The following is a 23,660-nucleotide window of genomic DNA, read 5'->3' on the forward strand; positions in this document are numbered from 1 at the left end:
TGCCCCAATATAGGGGAATGCCAGGGCCAAAAGAATGGGAATGGGTGGGTAGGGAAGTGGGGGGCGCTATGGGGGACTTTTGGGATAGCAATGGAAATGTAATTGAGGAAAATATGTAATAAAAATATTAACAATTAAAAAAAAAAAAGAAGTCTTTTAAAAAGAGCGCCACACCTCCAAGTCCTCAGCGCATTCGGTGTGCACACCTGAAATCAATTGTTTTTCCTGTGATAGAATGATTCAGTTCCTCTGGTTTCCCACTCTGTGCGGTTTCCATGGTCTTGATGGTGGAAACTGTGTCTCATTCAAGATCTGACACCAGTGTTAGCCCGGTAGCTGATATATGCTAAGCATCAGAAGTTATTTGTTGAACAGATGAATCCGTGGGTGAGTAAGTGAACTTCCTTGACAACCTCATTTCTCTCTGATTTTGTTTTCCTCTGAACATCCTATAGCCAGCTCTTGGACTTTATCTCACACAATTTTACACCTAATAATAAACTTCTTTGTAGAGGTCCTAGCGGTTTTGTGTATGTCTACCGTCTTTACTAATCTTATCTGTAACTGTCTTAAGGAAACATGAATTAATTTCTTTTCTTGTACACAGTCCTGCTGATCACACAGTAAGTGCTCAATAAACACTGGCTAATTGTTTTGAAGGAAAAAAAAACCCCAGAAGAAATGATTTCTTGACAGCTGGGATCACAGAATTTTAAAGTTGAAATGGCTGAACCGTCACCCAGAGGACTAATTTCTATGACTAGTTTCACTAGAAACTTCTTAGAAAAATGTTAATAGCTTTTCCTCTTATCCTTGAAGCAAGACAAATTGCTTTTCCTGGAGGGTCATCTGCTCAGTCCCCTCTCCCTCCAGAAGCACCCACAGCTCCCCAGGGATCATCTGCCGGGGAGCCAGCACCCGGTATGATGCTTGTGCTTTCATTACTGATGACTTCACAGTCGTGTGCTCGGATGCCTTTTGTTTCCATAGGACTTCCTCTAAAAATACCACAAAATTAGGTTGTCAGGGAAGTCACATGAAACCCAAATGATACATTTGGTATTTAATTCTAAAAGCTCGTCCAAAAAACAAAACAAAACAAAACAAAAAACCAAAAAACCAAAAAAAAAAAAAAAACAAAAAAAACAAAAAAAAACAAAAAAAACCCAAAAAAACAAACAAAAAAAACTGAACAGTGTCTTTGTAGCTGCAGATTTTAAGTCCGCCGAGGCAAACTCTGTTGTTTGCAACCTTGTGATATTTACAAACATCTTCTAAAGAAAGGGACGTAATTCTCGATTGTTAGAAGAAACAAGTCAGAGCATAAAGCAGACACACAGACCATGTTGTACCAGTACCTGCGTTTCCAGGGACGCTGAGCACTGTCCCAATGGAGATGAGGATTGGGTATGTCAGTACTACTCCAACATTGACCAGGATGTTGAATGCTGGAAAAAGAGGAGGGCAGACAGGATGAGGGGGTTGGCTCACTGTTCTCTCAATCCATAAGAACCAGCACCTTTGCTAAACACGCTTTCTCAAGGGCCTGCACCTTTGTTCAATTAATCTCATTTTAGTGATGGATGGCTTGCTCGAGTCAGTTCAATTCTTTGGTCCTCCTGCGCCACTCTGCCTGTGCTTTTGCCAGCTGGCTGACAGAGGTGTATGGGAGAGGCGAAGTCATCAATCTTCCACACCACATGTTAGCGCTGGAAGGGCAGTCTGGGGCTAGCCAGAGGCTGAAAACTGGGGACGGATCGAGCTTTGAAGCTTTTTTCTTGCTTACTTTGCTATTTGAGTCACATCCTAGGCACAGGCTCTGGTGCTACTGTCTAAGATAAGGTCTGTCCAAGGACAGCAGATCCTGGTTGTCCCTCCCCCAGCCCCACCCCTTTCTTTCAAGGTCACGTGGGCAAGTAAAGCTGGGCTCAGTGATTCTCTGGAGTCTGGCGACTCTTTTCCCCCATATTGTGCAGAGGTCAACAGAGGTCAGGCCCACAGACTACACTGATAGAGTGAGCTGGTGCTCTTTAATTGATACGTTTGGATTTCTTTCGTTAAAAGACCATTATTTAAGATAAACATCTAACCCCATTCAAAATTATAGACTATCAGTTTAATAAAGTTAAGCTTTTCAGAGGTCGTAGAGATGAGTGTTCACACATACAAAGGTTTGTTTAATCTGAGATGGTCTCTGTGAACATGGCTGAAGCATGTTGCCCATATTTTTGAAGATTCTACTAGACTCAAAGAAGGTTCTAGAACTATTCCAATGAGGAGGGTGTATGTTTTTCTGTTGTCACCTATAATTAAGCTCACCAACTTAGTTATTCAGAGTCATTTGTTCCTGGAGATTGGAGGCAATGGGCTTGACCCTCCAAGACTCACAAGTACACAGCACCCACAGTTAAGACAGGGGCCTTCCTCAGTTTGCAAGGCTAAATGTGAATGAATATTCCAGCACCTTGAATCTTTCCTTAATCTCATAGAGTGGAATAGGTGAAATTCCAACAAGTTAGCAATTTACTGAATAAATCAAAGCCCTGCTGAATCTCCCATTTGTCATTTTATTGATTGGACTGCATTTTGGCAGACTGAGAGAACAGAGTGATGTTTTAAAACTGAGTCTTCCTTACTCAACAAGAGCTCAGGTGGTTTTCCATGAAATGTGTTGTCTATTTTTCCTTAGTCCTTTAGGTGGAATAGTCTTTGATAACCCAAGGAAAATAATTTCTAATTCAATGTGTTCTCTATAGCATGGGCTCCAGCCTGAGTTTAAATGCAATTCAGATATGTCAGATAAGTGTTTCAGACTGACCTGTATTCAGACTAAGAGAACTCCCTGGAGGGCAGGTCATAGCCATAGCTGCAGGAGATGTGGAGTTCTGAGCACACACTGGCCTTTGTCTATCAGCTCTGCCTTTTAGACTAGTTCCAGCTAACTCACATGTCATTCCCATGGAGAAGAGAGGGTTGGGAATAAAAACACTAGCAGTGAAGCAGTAATGATCCCCAAATCCTGGAGAACATAGCTCAGGGAAGAGGCTGTCTCTTCAATTTGTCACAGCTCTGTTTGGGCAGAATGGGCTCTGGTGTGCACTGGTGGGCTTGATGGGGCAGCTGCAGTGCCAGCTGGAACCATGCCTGGTGGAATGTGGAAACACACTGCTTGGAGAATCTTGGGTCTGACTGCCATGGGCAGCCCAGCCTGAGATGGCTTACATTAGCTGTATCAGTGACTCTTATTGGTGGAGGGCTACTTTTCAGGGGGCATGAATGCCATTCACATGGAGGTGACCAAAGGGAAGTGACATTTTGGTTATGATTGGCTCCAGCTAACTATTTTTGGCCAGGAAACGATCTGAGCACTTTTAATTAGTATACTTTGATCTTACAGCAACACTACCAACTTCCAAATATACTATTGATTTTCACTCAACTTAGAGGTAATGAGAGATGATAACCATACAGTTTTGGCCTTGGAAAGCAGAACTCCAGGGACCAACATTTAATGCTTGATCTTTTTCTTGAATGTTTTCAGTTTAAGGACCTTCCCTGAGGGATCTAGACTGAAGTGGAAAAAGATGAGCCAATCAATGATCTTGCTGGAATCAGGACATTTGTTTTTTTTTTTTTTTTTTTCTCTTGGAACTGCAGTATTGCTACCGTTTCCAGTGTCACATTGGCTTAGAAGGTCAGGAGAAGGGCAATGCTGGCCCTGCAGGGCGAGTACATTGGGTACATGTGGAACAAAAGAGTGATTGACACTGGGCAGTATATGCAAGAAGCAGAATGAAGCTGGCTTTATTCAGAATAAGCTCTGGGAATTGGGGTTTGCAGTTTTCAATAGCTTGGGAGGAAGAACAGGGTCCTCTTACATCAAGTACAGGTAAATGAACGTCTGGAAAGTGGGAGCTGGGAGTTCAGCTCCAGAAAGACTCTGGGTGACCTTTATTTGGCTTTCAAATGGGCACATTCTGCTTAGCCAGGGCCACCAAGCTCAGCACATGCTGTGTTCTTTCTCTCCTGAAAGGGGATTCCTGGTGGATTCTCCATGCTCAGTAGAGTGGGCTGTTCTGTATGCAGGTATGAGCCTGTCATATCCAGCTCTAAGATAAAGTAGATTTTAAACCCAGCCCCCTCAGTGTGGTGCTTCAACTTCTTCATGATCTTCATCTCTCTTGAATTTTGTTCCCTCCCCTCCTGTCCCCTTGCCTCCCCTTCACTTCTTTGCTTCATGTCCATCTCAGCTGTTCCCAGTGCTCTAGCTACTTTGAGCATTTGAATGCATCATCCATTATTACTTCTGCCTGTCATACTATGCGCATAGGAAGAGTAATAAGTCACACACCACATTATGAAGACTAGATGAGGCTACCTAAAGGCCAGTGTTTGACAGAGTGACCTGAGTTTCTAACTGGATACTTTAATTCACAGCAGCCACTCTGTGATGGATAGCTCTGAGATAATCACGCAAGAGCCTACCAAGAATCGTCCACACATTCAGTGACCATAACCAATGTAGTCTGGATCTGTGGAGCACAAGAGCAGCAAGTGAAGTCATCGCACTCTAACCATCTGTTCAAGTGGAAGATCAAGTGACATGGAGAGTGGCAGGCACTTACCTAGCCATAGTCCCGCCATCCCACAGAGGCAGCCCCAGGGCAGGGCTGCGAAGGAGGACCAGTGCTCCACTTTGGTGAAATACAGGATGATGGGAGTGAAGGAGATAAAGATCAAATTGAAGAACCCCAAGGTGGAGACAAAGTGTGCAGCTTCACCGAAGTTGGCACTGCCCAGAAACATCTTAAACAGAACCTGGAAAGGAGAGAAACTCTTGAGAGTCTTTGCTGCAGGACAAAAGTGAATCCTACTGAACTTACTGGTCTAGAGTTTAGGCTCCATGTCATCTGCCCTACTACCTCTGTATTACTAAATGGGCTAGGGTGACAAAGAATTAAAATGCCCTACATTGTTCACAAGGTATAGGGACTGCCATGAAATTTATTTCTTGTGGTGTTATAAGTCTCTGGGGTTACTCAACACTATGACAACAAAATCATCAAGGTGGGCACAGGGTGAAGGATGAATGAAGGTTATATGAGCCCACACAAATTGAGTGTTGATATGCCATCAATTAATTCTCCCTTGCAACCATGGGATTCTTTGCATCTTTATTATGACAGATGCTGAGAACTAAGTGTTATTAGATTGCTAAGACAAATACTGAGGCCTTAGATTTGTCGGCACTCTTCTCCCCAAGTTTAAGATGCCTTCACAAGAACTGTGTTACTCTCTGGATTAAAATGAATTTATTTTTCTGGGTTATAAGTTCATGTGTAGAGGCAGAAGATAGGTAGATATGAAGGGATGCCATGAACTCACAGAATGGGCAGAAGGGGGAAGCCAGACCTGGTCTGTATTCTTGGCTTCTTAACCCCCTTTCATCTTGCTAACCCACTAACAAAGATTACCAAATGCAGCAGCAGATTGTCACTGCCTGGAATTAGGCTTCAGAAAAGAACTTCTATGTATGTTAACAACCATCATCACTCCTAGAATGAATGCATTTTGTAGTCTGGTAAGGATAATTCTCTCTATACCAGCCATCCTGCTTTCCCAGTACTTTTAGTACTGCTTTGGCTTTTAACGTCATATATGTTTGTGGTTTTTCTCTTAGAAGACTTAATCTTGCTGGTCTTTGGTCCCCATCAACCATTTTAGTAGTGTTTCCTTAGGGTGGGCTAGGCACTCATGGTAAATGAATGAACACTTGTCAAGCTTGTCACACAGAATCAGTGGGACCACTCCCTCAATTTATAAATGTGGAATCAGACTTCGTGTGCATGGGCCACAGTGGTGGTGGGTAGGCAAGCCTCCAGGAGGGATGCAAAAGGCCATTTCTATCTTTTAGAGTTTGTTCCATCCTTGCTTTTCATTTTATAGAAACTCTAGGAGAGGTGAAATTGGAATTGCCCTTTAGATACATCAGAAAGTTAGCGTTTAAAGAAATTGAACTTTGGGAAAATAACCTTTTAGATTTGCTGTCGAAGACCTTGCTTCTGAAGTTATGTGTGGTGACCCCAGTGACATTTTCTTGAATGACAGGGAATCCAGGGGAGAAATTACACCAAGTACATACAGTGGTATAGAGAGTGTTTTCATTTTGGTAATGGCTTGGGTTCTGTGTAGTGTGGGCCCCCTATGTTGCAAAACTCACACTCTCAAATGATAGGTTATTATTTTTAATACCTCTATGGAGTTAAAATAATTACCATATACTCAAATGAAAAAAATGAAGAGGGGAGGAGTCACTTTCCTTACATTTTTGCTGTAAATGTCTGATAACTGGGGGCAGCCTTGACTCCAAGCCAAGGCAGTAACCATGGCTACCTTACTAAGGCCTTGGAGAGTTATAAAATCTTTCAAAGCTTCAGTTCTCTCTTCCAGAAAGTACAACGATGCATGGCATGTAAGGACATGTCAACAGGGTGAAATTTTCTGTTAGATGCCCAGCACACAAGTATTTTTTTTTTAAAAGACACATTATTATTTAACATGCCTGTATTTTTCTAAGATTTTCATTGCACTTCTTTATTTTGTTGCTTAATCCTAAACTATGAGTGACAGCTGACTATAGAGGATGATACAGACCTACCTTATACAGTGCAGATGTGGAGGCTGAGCCTACAGCAAATGCCACACCGATGATGGAATCAGCGTGGAAATTATCCGCATACGCCATCATGACAATGCCTGTAATTGCCATTATTGCTGCGACAATCTGTCAAATGGAATGGAAGGAAACAAGAAAAAGTTATGATTTCCTATCCCAGATCAACCCATTTAAGCCCCATGAAAGCTGCTACATCCTTCTTTGAGGCTAATTACCTCCTCCTTCATCAGTGTTTATATTTAAGAAGAGTCAGTATCCTTGTGTTGTCCTTTATCCCTCTGGCTCCTCCATGGCCAACAGAGCCAACTAGCCAGTTGCCATAGGGGCTCATAGAGCCTGAAGTGACAACCAGGGAGCCTGTATGGGTCTGACTTAGGTCCTCTGCATATATGGTGTGGAAGTGTAGCTTGGTGTTTTGTGGGAGCAGGGGCTATCTCTGAGTCTTTTGCTGACTTTTGGGACCCTTTTCCTCCTACTGGGTTGCCTCATGCAACCTTAATATGAGGCTCTGTGCCTAGTCTTATTGTAACTTTATATGCTGTGTTTGCTTGATAGCCCTGGGAGGCCTGTTCTTTTCTGAAGGGAAATAGAGAAGGAAGAGGGGGAGGAGGAAGAGGAGGAAGAAGAGAAGGAGGAAGAGGAGGAAGAGGAGGAGGAGGGAGGGGAAACTTTGGTGGGAGGGAGAAGGGAAAATTAGTAAAACATAAAATAAAGAAGGGTCAAAAGTATCAAAAAGAGACCAGTCTGCTCATGCCACAGACATGGAATATAAAAAGCTGTGCTGATTAATGACAAGCAACTTAGAATTTGTTTTATTCATCTTCCTTGACATTAATATCCTTGTTGGTGAAACGGATTTTCCAGGAAGCCATATCTAAGTATTTTCATGTATGTTGACTTCTTCAGACAATTCTGCACACATTTTAACCAGTTCCTTGGGGCTATGTGTGTCTATAGACATTCACACCACACCAAGACTTGATGAGGGAGATGTAATTTTGATAGAGCTGAGAGGAAAACCCTTGATGAAGGGCAGCAAGACCTCCCAGCAACACAGAGAGGAGCAAGCTAGATCCGGATTGTTTGGGATGTCCTGTGATTCCTCTAACTACCTGTCTCTACATGCAAATTCATTCATTTCAAAAACGATAAACCACAGAAAAAGAATTCCATTTAATTATGTTTTATTTTATTACCTTGCTAGAGCATTCTTTATATTTACAAATAGAAATAGTAATAATTTGACCAAGGCTATAACGATTGGTTGTAATGAGGTACAGTACTGTTATGTTCAAGAGCTCATTCTGCATGACCTGCTGTCTTGCACCTGCTTCATCAAGTTTCCTGCCCTCATGCCATTGCAAAGCACTTCAAAATGACTGCCAACAGTAAAACAAGAACCTCTCAATAGGAAGGATGGCGTTTCCTCACTGACTTTAAATTCAAGATAAGAACCCGTAAGAGATTTAGTTGTAGGAAGACTCAGTTCTGAGCATTTCAAAGCCAGTGCCTTTGAATCTAGCTTTTAAACATCGGGGACATTCCAGGCCATTTTGAGTGCTATTAGTGCATGACTTATGATAACAAGGTGTGAGCCAAGACCTGAGGGCAGATTAGAGTGTGCTCCTGATGGCGTGTAACCCAGTGATGCTTTTGTTTATGACCATCAGTGACAAGCACATGGCGGCCCCAGAATGGCTCTACATTTAAGAACAAAACTCAGCAGGAATCCTTGGGAACACACCCTATGTGTCAGCAGAAGTAGATCACCTTCATAACAAGTTACTGGGGAGATGAGCAAATGTTGACTATTTTTGCACTGCCAGGTGTCACCTGCCCTAGTGTGTGTGTGTGTAAGATTTAAGGCATACAGTGGAAGGTGCTGGGTAGTTTTGCAAGTAAGAAATAATAGTAATAATGTAAATAAACACAGGAGGAAGCCATCTGTATCTGACAATTCTGGAAGGCAATGATTTGCTTTGACTGAGGATTTATCATTCAGCAAGGCACTCTAACCATTTTGGGCAGCCTCATTTCTGAGAAATAAAAAGGTGTATTGGTCAATTGCATTCTGATTTGATTTTGTGTTTAAATCATCTTTGCTACCTAATGTGTTCATAGGCAGAAAGAGTTCCCCCAGAACATTAATCTTGGAAGATTAAAAATACGTAAAAAAAAAAGTTGCTGGCCAACTACCAGTTCTATTTTTTGATCAAGTAATTATATAAATACTTCAAACAGGGTTAATAAAACCGTGTTAATCCTAAGGAACTTGAGCAGGATTAGCTGTGTTTAGAAGGTAACTTTGGTATTTAGGCCATTGAGTGTTATATATCATTCTGGATGAAGGAAGCTAGAAAAAAAAATGTACTGCCAACAAACAAAAACAAAACAAAGCCCAAATCCAAAACCACCCTTGTCCAGAAACTGATGGGCAGATGGTGCAATATTTTCAGGGCAAGCAGACATGGCGGCTCCTCCCTGTCTGCATTACCCAGAAGTAAAAAAAGGTGGGAAGAGATTGCTATTGTATGTTTTCTCAAGGCAAGACTCAGATATGTCTAAAAATGACATAATTTTAAAGCAATTGGAAATTATAATCATAGCAAGCCTCTTCAAGAGCTTGTGAAAATATTCACCTGAACTCTTTGAATTGACATGCCAATTCCACCAGCATCTGTCTCAATTGCTTGCATGGGAAGAAGTGGTTTTCCCATTAGGGGGCCAGATAACACTTAGTTAAGGTCTGCGAGCATAAAAATCTGAGTATTAGGAGGTATTAGAAAACTCTTACCCACAAGAAAGGCAGTGATTTATAAAACATATAGTACGTTCCTAGCAAGGAGATAAATGTCTTAATTTAAAATTTATAATAATCTGAATAGACAAAGTCTCTACTGTACATTCTAAGAAATTCTCTGTTTCTGATAGATACATCTAGAAGTTGAGAAATGGATCTCAACTTATCTTGAACATGTAGGAATGCCTTGGGTGGAAAGTCTATTTGGAGCATTCCTTTAGATGGCCCTAGAATGGCTGTATTTAGCATGGCACCACTGCTTTAAACTTCAAAGAGTAAACCGTTCATATAACAAACACCCTGAGCACAGATCTAAGCCACACACATTTTTAGAATCAGTCTTCAAAGGCTTGGCCACTCATTCAATGGAAACAGAGAAGGACACTACTTAGCCCATTGGTCATGCATCCTCAAGAAGCCTGCATCTTAATCAAGCTCTCCTACAAGCTCATGAATATTGTGACCACCAAGGAAAACGGGGACACTCTACCTCCCATGAGAACGTCCTTGGGTGGAAAAAAAAGCAGCAACTGGTGGGGCTACCAGTTGGCTTCTGAAAGCTTCTTCTGACAGATGACTCGAAGTTCAGTTTCCTAACCAACTACAAGTACCTAAGTAAGACAAGCAAAGCCATTATCATCCTTGGAATGTCGTTTGGGTGGGAATGTTAGGTAACACTGTGACCACAAAACTGACAGTGCTGTCATCTGGAACTTCCCAAAGCTCTCCACTCTCTTATGCCTGGTGCAGCTCCTTCACGTGAGTGCCCCAGGAAATGGATTCAGGCACCACATCTTCCCAGCATGCCAGCCAAGGGACATATCTTCTGGGGCAGCTAGCTACCTCTTTCTGTCCTTCAGAGAGCACTTAGCATTCACTCTCAGGGGACATTTGTAGAGGGTGATTAGACTATATGTGAGCCTGTTTCTACAGCTAAGATGCTTGACACACTGAACACCATCTGTAGTTCTGCAGGAGAATCAAGCTTCTTTTACCATTCAAAAACCCACTAAAGTCTAGAGAAGCAACTCAATTTTGGCTGTTGGTGTTTTGGTGTATCTATACATTTTCCTTTTTCTGTGCAGGCCTTCAAAAGGCACAAGGATATGATTCTCCTTGTATTATCCGATACTCTGTGTTTCCCATTCACAAATGGTGCCCAGAATTATTTTCTGCCTAGCAATATCATCCACGTTAGGGCCCAAGTCATCAGAAGGAACCTTTAGTCCACTCTTTTGCTATAAACTTCCTATACGACCTTTACAGATCTAAAAACGAAACTGCAGCCTTAACACAGTTCTTTGTGGGCAATTCTGCCTTTTTGCAGTTTTATGAGTGTGGAAGAACCTCACTGGTTCACAGTGAATCCCTGGTTCCTAAAGCAAAAATGAAGTCCTAGAACAAAGGTATTAAGCTACATTGTTGACAGTGCTGCCCTCAAGCTCAAGGTTCTATGCCGGTGGTGGAGAATGCGGCAGCAATTACGAACTCTGCCGCCGAGAGCTGCATGACTTCAGCGTTTGGGTAGATTTGGGTCTATTTTCAAGGGACCACAGGATCCTTAAACTTCTCCGTGTTAAGTTTAAAATTATGTAAAGAACTATCTCTTTTATTTTGAACTATAAATTGAACAAGAGATGAACGATGAGAAATAAAAGAAGTCTAGGGATCCATAGCTATCAAGAAGAGGCAAGAAGTCCATAGGACGCTTAAGGACTTAAGGGTTCTGCACCCCTGAATTTCGAATCCCTCCATGACTATTTTTATCTGTATAAAATCCACTTAAAAGTGAGATCACAAGAAGACCTGAATAGGAAAGAGGGAGGGGGGATCCCAGAAAGAAGGATTGACAACTGCATGGATAGACACAGTGCACACTGAGTTAACGATTAAGGATGCAGGGCTTGTGAGAATCAAATCTGACACTGATCAGAACTTTGCTTTCTCCTTTCTTGGCTCCATTCATAAGGCTTTGTTCTGCCATGCGGGACCTAATGAGGATGAGCCTACTGGTTATCTGCTGTGGCTGCCCCTGGGAAGCATGAAGGCTCCTGTGAGTCTGCACTGTGTCTGGACAAGCAGCTACCAAAAGCAAATGTAAACTAAAGGTCGTCTTGAGTCTTCTCTGAATGTTCAGGATCAGCACACTCCAGTGGCAGCTCAATTCTAGTGTCCCATGTCAGAGCCATTGTGGGCGCGTTTTAATTCAAAGTACAGATTAAGAAACAAAAGAGTCAGTGCAACTGATGTTCTCCAGCCAGGGACTCTTGGAAAGTCACCAAAAGAGCTGCACTATATGACACAAGCTGTTTGGGAATAACATAATGCAGGGAATATTTGGCTGTCACAGGAGCATATGTTGGAGAAACCTAAATTCATTCTGTCTATCTATTTGCTAAGAAGACTTGGAATCTGTTCAAGTGTCTGGCAACCACAAATTTTCTAAAATCTCTCCATTTCACTAATTTGAAAATGAAAAAATTGAAATAATGGTATAAAATGTAAGAGGGGATCAAGATGTCAAAGAAAGGCTTCAACATTTCTAGTCTAGTAGCCAATTCTCGTTGGAATAAACAGGCACCAGTGACAGGGAGGGACTCTCTCAGTTAGAAGGGCATTCCTCTCTGTGTTCTTTGCATCTGTGGTGCTGGTGACAGAACTCAGGCTTTCCTACATACTAGACAGCACTTTCTAGTGGAGCAACTGCAGTGGTGTTTGTGGGATTTTAAGAAATCTAGTTAAGTGCATGGGATCTCAGAGGTAGGAAAACAACCACATTCAAGGCTGCAAGAGGTAGATTGTGGCTTCCTAATATTTTTAGAAGTATCATGTTTACAAATTTCCACAGGATAAATAGAAATTACCTGTAAACAACTACTCCTAAAGGAGATGTTTAACATCTCATGGAATACCAATAAGTTGGATGACATGACTTTATAATAGAAAAATAATGAATAATATTTTTTCCTTTTAGGTGTACTTTAATCAGTAGTCCATAGAAACCAAGTATTAACAAATGATCCACAATGGTTAATCTATTATTATAGAAATATTATCCATTTGTGATCCAGATATGCTTATGCTTATTGATATTACCTCAATTTGAAGTATTGTTTTCTTCTTTGGGGGAGTCAAATATAAGGCTATACAGCGGTCTATGTACATTATAAAAAGAAACGAAGAAAAATGAAAGAAGGAAGTTTCTTATTTTATTTCTTATTAAATCTGTCTTTTCACTGTTCGTGTCAAGCTTCCATTCTGAATTTCTGAGCAGTGTCTCTCAAACTCAATCAGAGTTTTTGCAATTGTGTGTTTACTTTCTTCTCTAAAGAGATAGAATCTTTCTATCACCAAGACTGGGCTTGAACTCCTGGTCTCAAGTATTCCTCCTGCTTCAGCCTTTGGAGGGACTGCTCCTACAGGCTGCATCAGTGCACCCAGCTCTTAATTTTCTTTGAAAAAGAAAGCTTTTCAGCCAATGGCTGTCAGGCATGTTCTCTTCTCGTAGATGTCACTTTTAGCATTAGGAGAGAGGCAAGGACCTAGACATACTGTCAACAAGAACAAGATTTGGGTAGAAAAATACATTTCAAACCCAATCTTAGCTCTTCCGGAGGAGAATACAGTGCATGATCTTGGTACTGACAAGCAACGCCCCTCATGTGGTTTTCCTTGTAAAGCGTTATTGCCTTGATGTGGACAGGGTGGGTGGGGGGTTCCAGGTATGAATGGGGTTTAACTCCTGAAATCCACACAGATCCTGAGAAATCTGTTTCTAACATGGAATAACCACACAAAAATTCTATGTATCAGATATAATTATATTAAAAAATCACATATATTTATTTAAAAATCTGTGCTCATACTAAAAGAAATAAACTCAAAACTGAGGTGTTAGGCACACGTTTAACATAGTTCAGTTAAGGATTTGCACCCCAAAGTACAAGTTGTTGCTTTTCTTTCCATTCCTAGATTAGTCACGCTAGATATATAGCCACTTTTAATAGCATTGTGCCATTACCAGTGACTTTAATTACTGTTTGGCAATCTTTATCTACTTACACCAATATTAATTAAATCCATCTGGGTAAGGGCAGGCTGGGGGTTGTTCCAAAATATGTTGATTGACACAAGCAAATCACAATCTTTACTGTGGCTTATTCTCTCAGACCCTTCTTTGCTGAGGACAAGGAATGGACTCGATAATAATTCTACAAGTTAATTCTAAATTAGGATCTCAATTTCTCAGTCTGGTTCAGGGCCTACTGTTGTAATCAACTGACTCCTCAGCAGAAACAGCCCTTTCTCCTCTCACGATGCTGTCACTGCCGGGCTTTCCTAACACATCTTCAAATTGCAATTTGTACTCAGAACCAGTGGGGCAAGTTTTAGAGAAACTCCACGAAACAGCAGTGCGGTGATAAGATTTAGGAAGCAGGGAGGCACCGCGCATGGAATTGAGTGTGCCATTACCCGCACTCCCATGAACCTGTCCTTCAGCACAATCCAGGACAGCAAGAAGACAAAGGCTTTGTTGCAACAGAACAGAGCAGAGACGTCAGTGGCCGTCAGCTTCTTTAAAGCCAGTAAGTACAGGTAATTTGTCAAAGTCCACAGAATAGAAAAAGGAGCAGTTCTTTTAAGAAAGAGCTTCAGTGTCAGGCCATCTTCTCCAAAAATCCGACTGCATTCCCTAGGAAAGAAAGAAAGGTTGATACACAGGCACTCTTGCAGACCCGTCCCAACTGGCTGACTTGCCATGACCATTGTTAGGCAAGGGCACAGACACTGGGTGGGGTCCATCAGGCAACTCTGGAATCTGCTGAGCCCTGGTTTGTCACCTGTCACCTTTAGGAAGTACCTCAGGCGGTCCTTGGAAAGAGCCCACAGCTGCTCCACCAAGAACAGGACACTTTCCTCATCATATCCTTCTGAGTTGACCAGCCACTCTGCTGCCTCTGAAGGTCCTGGGAGAAGCCTGGAGAAACTCCAACATGGGCAGTCAACCAAAGTCACTAGCTACTGACAAAGCTTGAAGCTTCCCGCGTGCAAAGGGGACGGGACCAAGGTAGCTGCTGTTGTGTAACTGGGCTGTGTGGGGGGCTCCCAGAAGCCTGTGGACAGGGAGCTTTTGTGTGTCCATCAAGCCTCCCACACTTTGCCATTTAATTATTTCTGGGATACAGCTTCTTTCTAAGATCTCTCTTCAGTGACAAAGTTTAGTTTTCTTAAGGCAGAACAAAGAAAGTCTCTGTGACAACCCTAAAAAGTTAAGTGTGAAACTCAGGGTGTACTTAAATGCCCACAAGCCATGTCCAGTTTGAATTCAGTACATGAAAATAGTCACTTCCTTCAGTGAAACCTTTGATTTGTTTGATTTATTATTAAATTGGCTATTTATCTTTTGGGACCACTTTAATAAGTCATATTCAGACAGGAGCAGCAGTGGGGTGGTGACAGTGCCTGGCTTCTGTGGTCTGAAAAGACTCCCTTTGGAAGTATACTGTAATTGCAATCACAAATATGAACACATAATATTTACTGGACAGTCATCATTTGCCAGCATGATATTAATTAAAGTAGTATAAATATCTTGTTCAAAGCAACACTTTGCTAATATTTGGGCATATTTACAGGAGAATGCATTTTTATGACTTAGTACAACAGTAGGTTCAGCTTTTACTGAAGAGAGATCACTGTCCTGAAAGCACTTAACATAAGCTAAGTTTATGTTAAGGGATTTCTACAAATGAAGTAGCCTCCTGTTTGGGGATGCTGGAATGAAAGAGTGAGAAGGGCTCTCAGAACTGGGAGCTGAGACGGAAATAACGAGTCACTGGGTAAACTCTGCTTGCATTTGAGTAGCTAAGGATGCTGGGGCTTCAGGAAGGTCAAAACTGTGTTACACACATATACACATGCATGCATGCATGCAAGCACACACACACTCTGAACCTTTGTCATGCAGGGAATTCTGTCTTGTGGGTTGACTTTCATGTGAAACAGATCTTTAAATCGGGAGTTTTACGAAAAGGAAGATGAAATTTCCCAAAGGGAAGTTTTTACTTGACAGAGACACAACTTCAGTGTAGGGAATCAATAAAGGCCGAAGCCTTCAGTAAAGCACACAGAAGTCTCACGTATCACACAGAAAAACTAATGGCCCCTTTGCAGCCCTGCAGCTGCTTGTGACAGTAAGTGGCAGCTTTGTGAAGAGGGTGAATGGCAATGCTTCCACACTGCCTCAGATGCAAGGTTTGCTCCGGGTAGGGTGGGGCATCTGCCTGGCCAGAAAGCAAGAAGGAGTTGAGAGTCCTTGGTTTATTATTTTATCCACCACCACTAGATGCCTTTGTGAAAACACATTTACCAAAACACATGTAGAAAAACATTTATTAAATGGTTTTCTCTCTCCTTATTCCTGGCTTTGTGATGGTTCTTACCTGGAGACCATAGTCACCAGATGAGAATCTCAAGTCAAGCCAGTGGGGCAGGGAAGGAGCATAGTTCTCTAGGGATGGAGAGAGACAACTATCCGTGGGCAAAGTGGCCCACAAAGCTGATCACTAGTACAGGTTGTTCTGATCTAGCTGGTCACATCATGCAGGCACTCAGTCTTTTCTTATTTCTCTGTCTCCTCATCCCTCTCATTGCTGTCTACCTCCCCATATGTAACAGAAGTCTTCCTCTTATTCCTTCCCTATCCAAATTCTAAGTGACCCATGTGAAAATCTATGCAATGTAAGCCTTAGGTCTTGAGAAATGTGAACACTCAAAGAACGGGTATTTCCTAAGGAGCAATGAACAGTGTGCCTCTCTTTGGGGTGATGGGAACAGAATATCTGGATAAGAGGCAAAGTTTGGAATGAAGCCAGGGGTTGGGGAAATAATAAATTAGTTACACTCCCTGTATAGCAGCAGCTTTTAGTTACTAAGCACTTTCGGTATGTCAAGTGAGCACTTTTTATATACCAAATGGTGCTTTAAGCACATTTCATCAGAGACCGCTGGATTTGACTCTCATTCTTTCTAGAGATTTTTTTCTCTGTTAATGACACATCTTTATTAAAGCTATAGCAAATAATTTCTTTTCTCTGTAAATTTCAAATGTACTTGGGGCACTTGAGTTCTGGCAGTATTTAATTGGAACAACAGATTCATCAAAATCCATTTCTAAGGGGACACATCTTATCACCTAGATTTGATACTTTATTGAAAATTCCTTTGATGTTAGTGATAAGAAAAAAAAATCCCATGAAATTCTTCCATACTGCTCAGGAGAAAAAAATGAGAGATCGTGTGCAATGGGAAAATTCTGCCTTCAGACTTCCACACTCACCATGCCCCCCTGTGCAGGCCTGAAAGCTTGAGAGCCCCTTTTTAGCAGATGCTGTTAATGAGTCTGCAGGGAAAAGAGATCAAAGCTCCCAGAGTGTTTTGACCATGTTTCGCTCTCATTGTTCTCACTAGAGAACAGGCCTCTCTCACAGATAGTGGTCTCTGCTTCACAGTAAAAGTCAGGTGGAGGCATCTTGTCAAGGTACAGAGTCTGCAAAGCTCAGAGTTAGTCCGATAGGAGGGATGTGGGGGAGAGGCAGTTCATTCCTCAAGTCTCCTTTCAGCCTGCTGTACATGTCTTAGCCTGAACAGAGCAGTGTGGCCTGCTTCACAGTGCTCTCACGATGCACTCCCTCCTCTACACACTTTTAATTGTTTTTATCACATGTTTATCAAAGCACAGGTGCTTTGCGGAAGAGCACAGACAGCAAGGTGTCTGGCACACAAACAATTATGGGGCTTTTCTTTTTTAAATAAAAGGTAATATTTATTGTTTTAGTTTTTTAAATTAAAAATTTAGATTTTTAAATTTTTTTGTATATACATACCATGTGTGTTCCTGGTACCTAAGGAGGTCAAAAGAAGGCATCAGATCCTCTGGAAGTGAAGTTATGGATGCCTGTAAGCTACCATGCGAGTTCTAGGAACTAAACCCAAGTCCTCTTCAAGAGCAACAAGTACTGTTAACCACTGGCCACCTCTCCAGCAGTCTTTTTGTTTCTTTAAATTAAACATTGCTGGTCACATGGAGAGAACTAGCTCACAGTGTGATTTCACCATTCCCTTACACTTCCAGATAGGTGACAAGAAGTGGAAGTGTTTTAAAATCTAATCTCAGAGTGTACCAATCATAATAGTCATTTCTTTTTGGCTGAGCACAGGGGAATAAAGAAGGCTTATTTGAGCTCCTGTGTGACACATGCATTGTCACTCTGGTGAAGATCCGGAACTGTGATCTCCTGAGGACACGGGCATGAGCACTGTAGTTGCAGAGTTTCTTCTTCAGCTCTGGATTTTCCCTTTCTAGAAAAGAAACTGTGTGAGTATGCATGGGTGTGTGCGTGTGTGTGTGTGTGTGTGCGTGTGTGTGTGTATGGAGAGGCAAGAAGACAATTTTGGCTGTCATTCCCCAGTTACCATCCATCTTGTTTGTTGGGACAAGGTCTTTCACTGGTCTAGAGCTTACCATGGAGGCTAGGCTTGCTGGCCTCTGAGCTCCAGGGTTCCTCTTGTCTCCATTTCCTCAGTGCTTGGATAGCAAACATGCTCAACCAAGCTTATATATATATTTTCCCTTTTCCTTTTTGTTCTGGTACAGAACTCAGATCCTCCTGTTTGCAAAGTAAACACTTTACCTGCTATAGTCCACAAACAACCAACCAACCAACCAAACCCCACCCCCCAAAACTAAAAGCAACCAAACAAAATAGATATGACCAAAACATTGCTTTTGCCTTCCAGGAGTGCTATACAGAGACTGACATTAGCCCTGTCAGGTTACTGAGCACTTTCAGAGGCCTGACTTAGTACTAAACAAATACCAGAACCATTAGACAAGTAGTCTAACCACCATTACACATATTTACCAAATAACACAAGGCCCAAGGGTCCCACCAACAGAAATTGGTATCTCTTCAGGTCACTCAGTGCTCAGCTTCCCATCTCAATAACAAGACAATTTCCTCTGTTAAGGCATCAGAGTGCTGGAAAAATTAAGCAAATGTTGTGTAACAGCAATTAATTTTATTAATATAGGCGTTTTTCCTTCCAGAGTTTAGGACAGTTTGAACACATGACCTTCAGAGACAAATAAAAAAGAATCTGCATATAAATCAGGGTTCTATTCTGTACCACTAACCTCAGGCCAGAACTTCAGCCTTTTGGAATTTGTTTCTATTTTGTGTTAAGATGGGGATACTGACATCACCTGAAAAAGGTGTTTCTTACCGTGATGATGGTGATGACCTAAGGTAAGGGACACAAAGTAAGGGGACTGATCCTGCTTCCTCCCATTCATCACCAACCATATAGCTCTCACTTCTTTATTTCCACAGTGAACTCAATTTATATCCCAAAGAGTTGAGAATTTGCACATTTGCATAAAACTTGTTTTGAAACATCTATAAATCATTGAACATGGAACCTACCTGAATTTTTTTATTGGCGACTGCTTTTCTTGAGCTGTGGCTAGATGGCCGGAATAATAGACTGGGAAAAACATAATGTTCCAGTTTGTTGAAAACCATGTCATGAAAAAAGGACAATAAAAATTCTTGTAAGTGATTTTTACAATTTGTGTGGTTCCAACCCAAGATGATGACACTGACAAGATGATCAAGAGTCCCCAGATGGTCTTCAGAACCATGGATGTGCAGGACAGGCAGCGAGCCTTGAGTCCGTTTTCTTGGCTGCTGCTCTCAGGATGAGTCTGTGTCCCATCATCCCCTGAAAACGGGAGAGGAATACAGATGTGGAGGGAGGAGCAGTCAGATGTGTTGGCTTCTTTAAGAAGATGCATGTAACTACAAGCCTGGTTTACATGCCAGAGTTTGTCTTTTTTTTTTTTTTTTTTTTGGTCAGCACCAGAAGAGAACAATGATCCCCCCCCCAGCTTATACTTTTTATTTTACATTTTTTGAGATTTTGCTTATTTTTATTTTATGAAATAAAAGTGTTTGAAATAAAAGTATGAGGTGTTTGACGTGTTTGATTTTGTAAGTATGAAGTCTACACACCATGTGTGCGCAGTGCTGGTGAAGGTTAGAAGAGGGTGTCTAACCCCTCTGGAGTCACAGAGAGTTGCAAGCCACCACGAGGATGCTAGGAATCGAATCCAAGTCTTCTGCAAGAGCAGCCGGTGCTCTTAACTGTTGAGCCACTTCTAGCACCCCACCCCCAACTCATTCTGTCTATGGACTTTGTTTTGCAGCTTCCGGTGTGGATGTGGACCCCACCAAGTAGGTAAAGATGCTCGTGCATGTGGAGACTGTTACACTGTAGGCAAGCTTTGCCTTTAAGAATATTCTACACCTCAGCTTCTAAAGACCTGTGGTGGGCCTCAACTAACCCATGGGAATGTATTGGGGTTTGCTGCCCCTAGCAGAAGCTCTAAGGGACATCCAGGGATCTACCAGATCTCTTCCTCTTCCTCTCTGTCATTAAGACTGAAACTCTCCAATAGATAAAGCCAGTCTTTCAGCCTATGTTCAGGGGTGGGGGGTGGTTTGGGGATAAAGTCAACTGAGCCAAACTAGCCCTGTATCCACCAACATGAGAAGTTGCCAGAGGCAAATACTTGTTTTTGTATTCTACAGACATCTTTTAAAATGGTACCAGATGACTCTTAAACTGAAACCAGTGTGTCTCAAGAACAGAGCAAATGTGACTGTACAAAGTCATTTCCGAACTTGTAACTAATTATTGTTCAATGTGTTTAGTAGGCTTTGTTTGAATTTTAATTTTTCCTAAGAAAATCTAGTTGCAATTTTCACATTTAAATAGTCAAAACTGTCTGGAGTTGATAGCCATCACTGCTCTTCCTTGTGATAGAAAAAAAAATAAGTTAGAAATGAATTCATGTACCTCGCAGGGACTATGAAGGAGGTCAGCCCCCCACCTGAGATCCTACATGGCAGCCTCTTGCAGGGACATAGAATTCTCTGCAAGATTTTCCTCTGTTTCTAGGAACTTAGCTGAGGCTTAAGGTCTATACTTGGAGTGGAAGTGTGACTCACTCAGCCTTTCAAGAACCTGCCTGAACACGTTCCTACTACTTGATGAAGCAAAGCCCAACTCTCTCTCCTACCCGTGAGGCTACACCCTTTACTGGGCTAATGCTTTCAAAAAATGATCTTTGAAAGTAAATCCTTCACTTGGAATATAAATGTGAACCCAGCACTTACTATGGAACTTCTTTGCCTTATAAGTAGTACTGAATTCTTGGGTGAGCAAGAGCAGGTGAAAACTGCTATTCTCTGATTTATTTATTCAATAAACTCTTTGGAGACTCTTAGATCTGGTTCTCTCCTTGAGTCTCAGGGATTCGGAATGAAAAACTTGAGTTATAGTCTGGTGAAACACACCTGACTCAAGATGATAAGAGCCAGTTCATACAGAGGCAAGGTAGCATAAAGAAGAGAAACAACATGGTCGGGAGAAAGCTCCTTAATGCAGACACTGAAGTGAGGCAGGTAGCAGGACTTAGCTACTTCCCTCGACTATGAGCAGATATTATCACTCTTGATAACAGTTCTGCAAATGTCCTGTGACTGATGCAGAGAGGTAAAGGGAAAAGAAGGAAGATTAATAAAAATGTTGGAATCAGAGACTGTTGTGCCAGGAGGCCGGAAAAGAAACAAGTCTACAGACAGAAAGACCTGAGGCTTGGGTGAAAGGCTCTGCAAGTGACTATACCGCTAGGTGCCTCTGTTCTGAGCCCCCATTCAGTCTAGGCTTTATTCATATAAAAGAACCTATTCATCAGTCAAAAGGACTCTAAAAGAGGCCTTTTAGTCATTTTCCTGCCTCTTTTTTACTTCTTACTATCTCTATTATGTCTCATAAACTGTCATTTTTTGTTCATTAAAAACAGTTTCTTAATATTCTGCTTTGTTTGTTTTCTTTAACCAGTCAGTTATTTTGAATGGTATGTCCTGCTGTTGTTTTTAATGCTGTTTGAAATTTGAAAGAGATTGTGGCATGTTGCCAGCCAAGCTAAAGGGTCAGGAAAAGGTGGCTTGGGATGCAGACAGAGGAGGTACAGAAGAGCTGAGCAGGGAACCCCACGAGAGTATCTGACATCAGACAGGAGGGGACACACTAGCCAGGGAAGATCCAGCAATGCTGGCAACTGGTGGACAAGATATGGGGAGGGAAGTGGGTTTTTTTTTTTCCTTTCTGGTAAGGTAGATGAATGGTTATTTGATGAGAAGATCAAAATGAATATGAACTTTGGGTTTTAGAGCATTCTGTGAAACAGGAAAAAAGGTATCCAAGACTAAAAACTCACAGTCTTTAGCAGCAACTGATGAATCCAGCCGTATCTAGAAAGTTATACTTTGCTGGGAAGCCATGGACATAGCTGAGATCCATCTAGCAATCAGCAACCCAAGAGCTGGTGAGTTTTTGGGTGGATGTGAGGAAAGGCTGAAGGCTTCACATGACCAGAAAATGCTAATCAGTTAAGTGCCACCCAGGAACTTGGGGAGATTGGATTGGTGCCAGGGACTGGTCGTCCTGACAAGAGCAAAAGCACAGTCAGATTTTAATGAGTTTCCATTTTATGTCATCCCTGGATCCCAGAGCTGAGTTAAAAGATGCTGGGGTTTGGCACTTGAAGATGAGAAAATGAGCTACCTTGTAAATTTCATCAAATATCATCATATCAGAGTCAGAGATCACTATGCCATAAGTTTTTTCATGAGAGATTTTGGAGTTTGGTTTTCTGTGACACAGTCTATCCCTAATAGATTGCATCTCCCTTTGCACGTCCTTCCTCTTCCCATTTGATGAGTCATTCATGCACTCACTCATAAGAGTCCCCCAAAGATTTCTGCATTCTCTGCCCAAGGCAATGCTTTCCCTGGCGGTTTAGATGGCTATGCATTGCTACTGAAGAGAAGGTCACCCACATACCTGATCTGCTCTGTCTCTCCACTCTTCGACCACAAACTCCAGAGGATCCTCGGCTCTGAAGTTCAAGAATAGGAGCAGAAGAATCTTCCGTGACCGACAGAGGGGACAGTTGCCTGCTGATGCTGCTGTGTGAACTGGGGCAGTTGGGTCCTGGTTTGCATCGAGTAACTGATGATCTGGTGGTACCTGGAAAGATAGAGGGTACACCAGTTTGAGAACTTCTGAGCAGCAAAATTCAAGGTTCTTGACAGTCAAGTACATGACCAAGTCAGACTCAAAGAACTCATTTCTAAGCCATAAAAACACCCCCCATGAAGAAAATGCACATAGGCAGGCTCCCAGTCTCTTAGAGCCTTTTTGATAGATTTGTTAAGTAGAGTTGAGTGTTCGGAGATGATGCTTGGGCAGGAACTTGCATTTCGCATTGAAACTGTCGACAGAACCAGTTTATTTAAGGAAAGGAAAGCATTGTGTTACATCTGCTTTCATCCCTTTCCTTCCTTAAGTGGCAAAGGTACCAACAGCATCTCCTATCAAAGCTTACTTCATGCTTTTCTACCAGTTTCACAGCTAAAGTCCAATTTCACTCCGAGTCTTTATCCAGAGCGGTAGACAAAATCTCACACTTTATCCAGTGCGGTAGACAAAACTCCACAGCAGCCCACTCCTTTTCTCATTAGTGTTCTTTGTATCCCCAGCACAGGATGGGCTTCATGGATGTGCTCAAAGAGGCCCATCCCAATAATAACTGTGGCTGAACGCTCGATTCTTCAGTCCCTAATGGTGCAATTAGCAACATCATGAGACAGATACGGGTGCATTACTATTGACCAGACTCCGGTCTTTATTTGAAACCCACTCGATTTTATCACTAATGTTCCTATTCTAGTATTACATCTAGGATGCTGTGTTACATCCAGTCACCATATCTCCTTAGTTGCCTGTTGTCTGGTATGGTAGATCACTTCCCCTAGTTTTAAATACTTTTGAAGGTTTTGAGGAGTGATGATCATTTTGTAGCATTTCCCTCAAGTGAGATTTGTTCTGTATTTTCTGCATGATAATATTGGGGATATGGGTTTGGGATACAATGGAGAGATAGAATATCTATTTTTTTAAAATATTTTTATTACATATTTTCCTCAATTACATTTCCAATGCTATCCCAAAAGTCCCCCATAGCGCCCCCCACTTCCCTACCCACCCATTCCC

At 41.9% G+C, this 23,660-nt stretch overlaps 1 protein-coding gene across 1 annotated transcript in view; it reads right to left on the reverse strand.

The window, feature by feature from the left end:
- Slc35f4 (solute carrier family 35 member F4) overlaps nt 1–23,660 on the reverse strand; it is a 232,840-nt gene that overhangs the window by 1,398 nt on the left and 207,782 nt on the right. The window contains exons 2-7 of the mRNA XM_021181793.2: nt 22,449–22,634; nt 18,962–19,259; nt 13,950–14,169; nt 6,659–6,784; nt 4,626–4,818; nt 1,359–1,448 (exon numbers count right to left, since the gene is read on the reverse strand). Of these exons, the coding sequence (XP_021037452.1) occupies nt 1,359–1,448; nt 4,626–4,818; nt 6,659–6,784; nt 13,950–14,169; nt 18,962–19,259; nt 22,449–22,634 (1,113 nt within the window). The remainder of the gene's footprint in view (nt 1–1,358; nt 1,449–4,625; nt 4,819–6,658; nt 6,785–13,949; nt 14,170–18,961; nt 19,260–22,448; nt 22,635–23,660) is intronic.

The sequence above is a fragment of the Mus caroli genome, chromosome 14, assembly GCF_900094665.2.
Source record: "Mus caroli chromosome 14, CAROLI_EIJ_v1.1, whole genome shotgun sequence".
Lineage (NCBI taxonomy): Eukaryota > Metazoa > Chordata > Mammalia > Rodentia > Muridae > Mus > Mus caroli.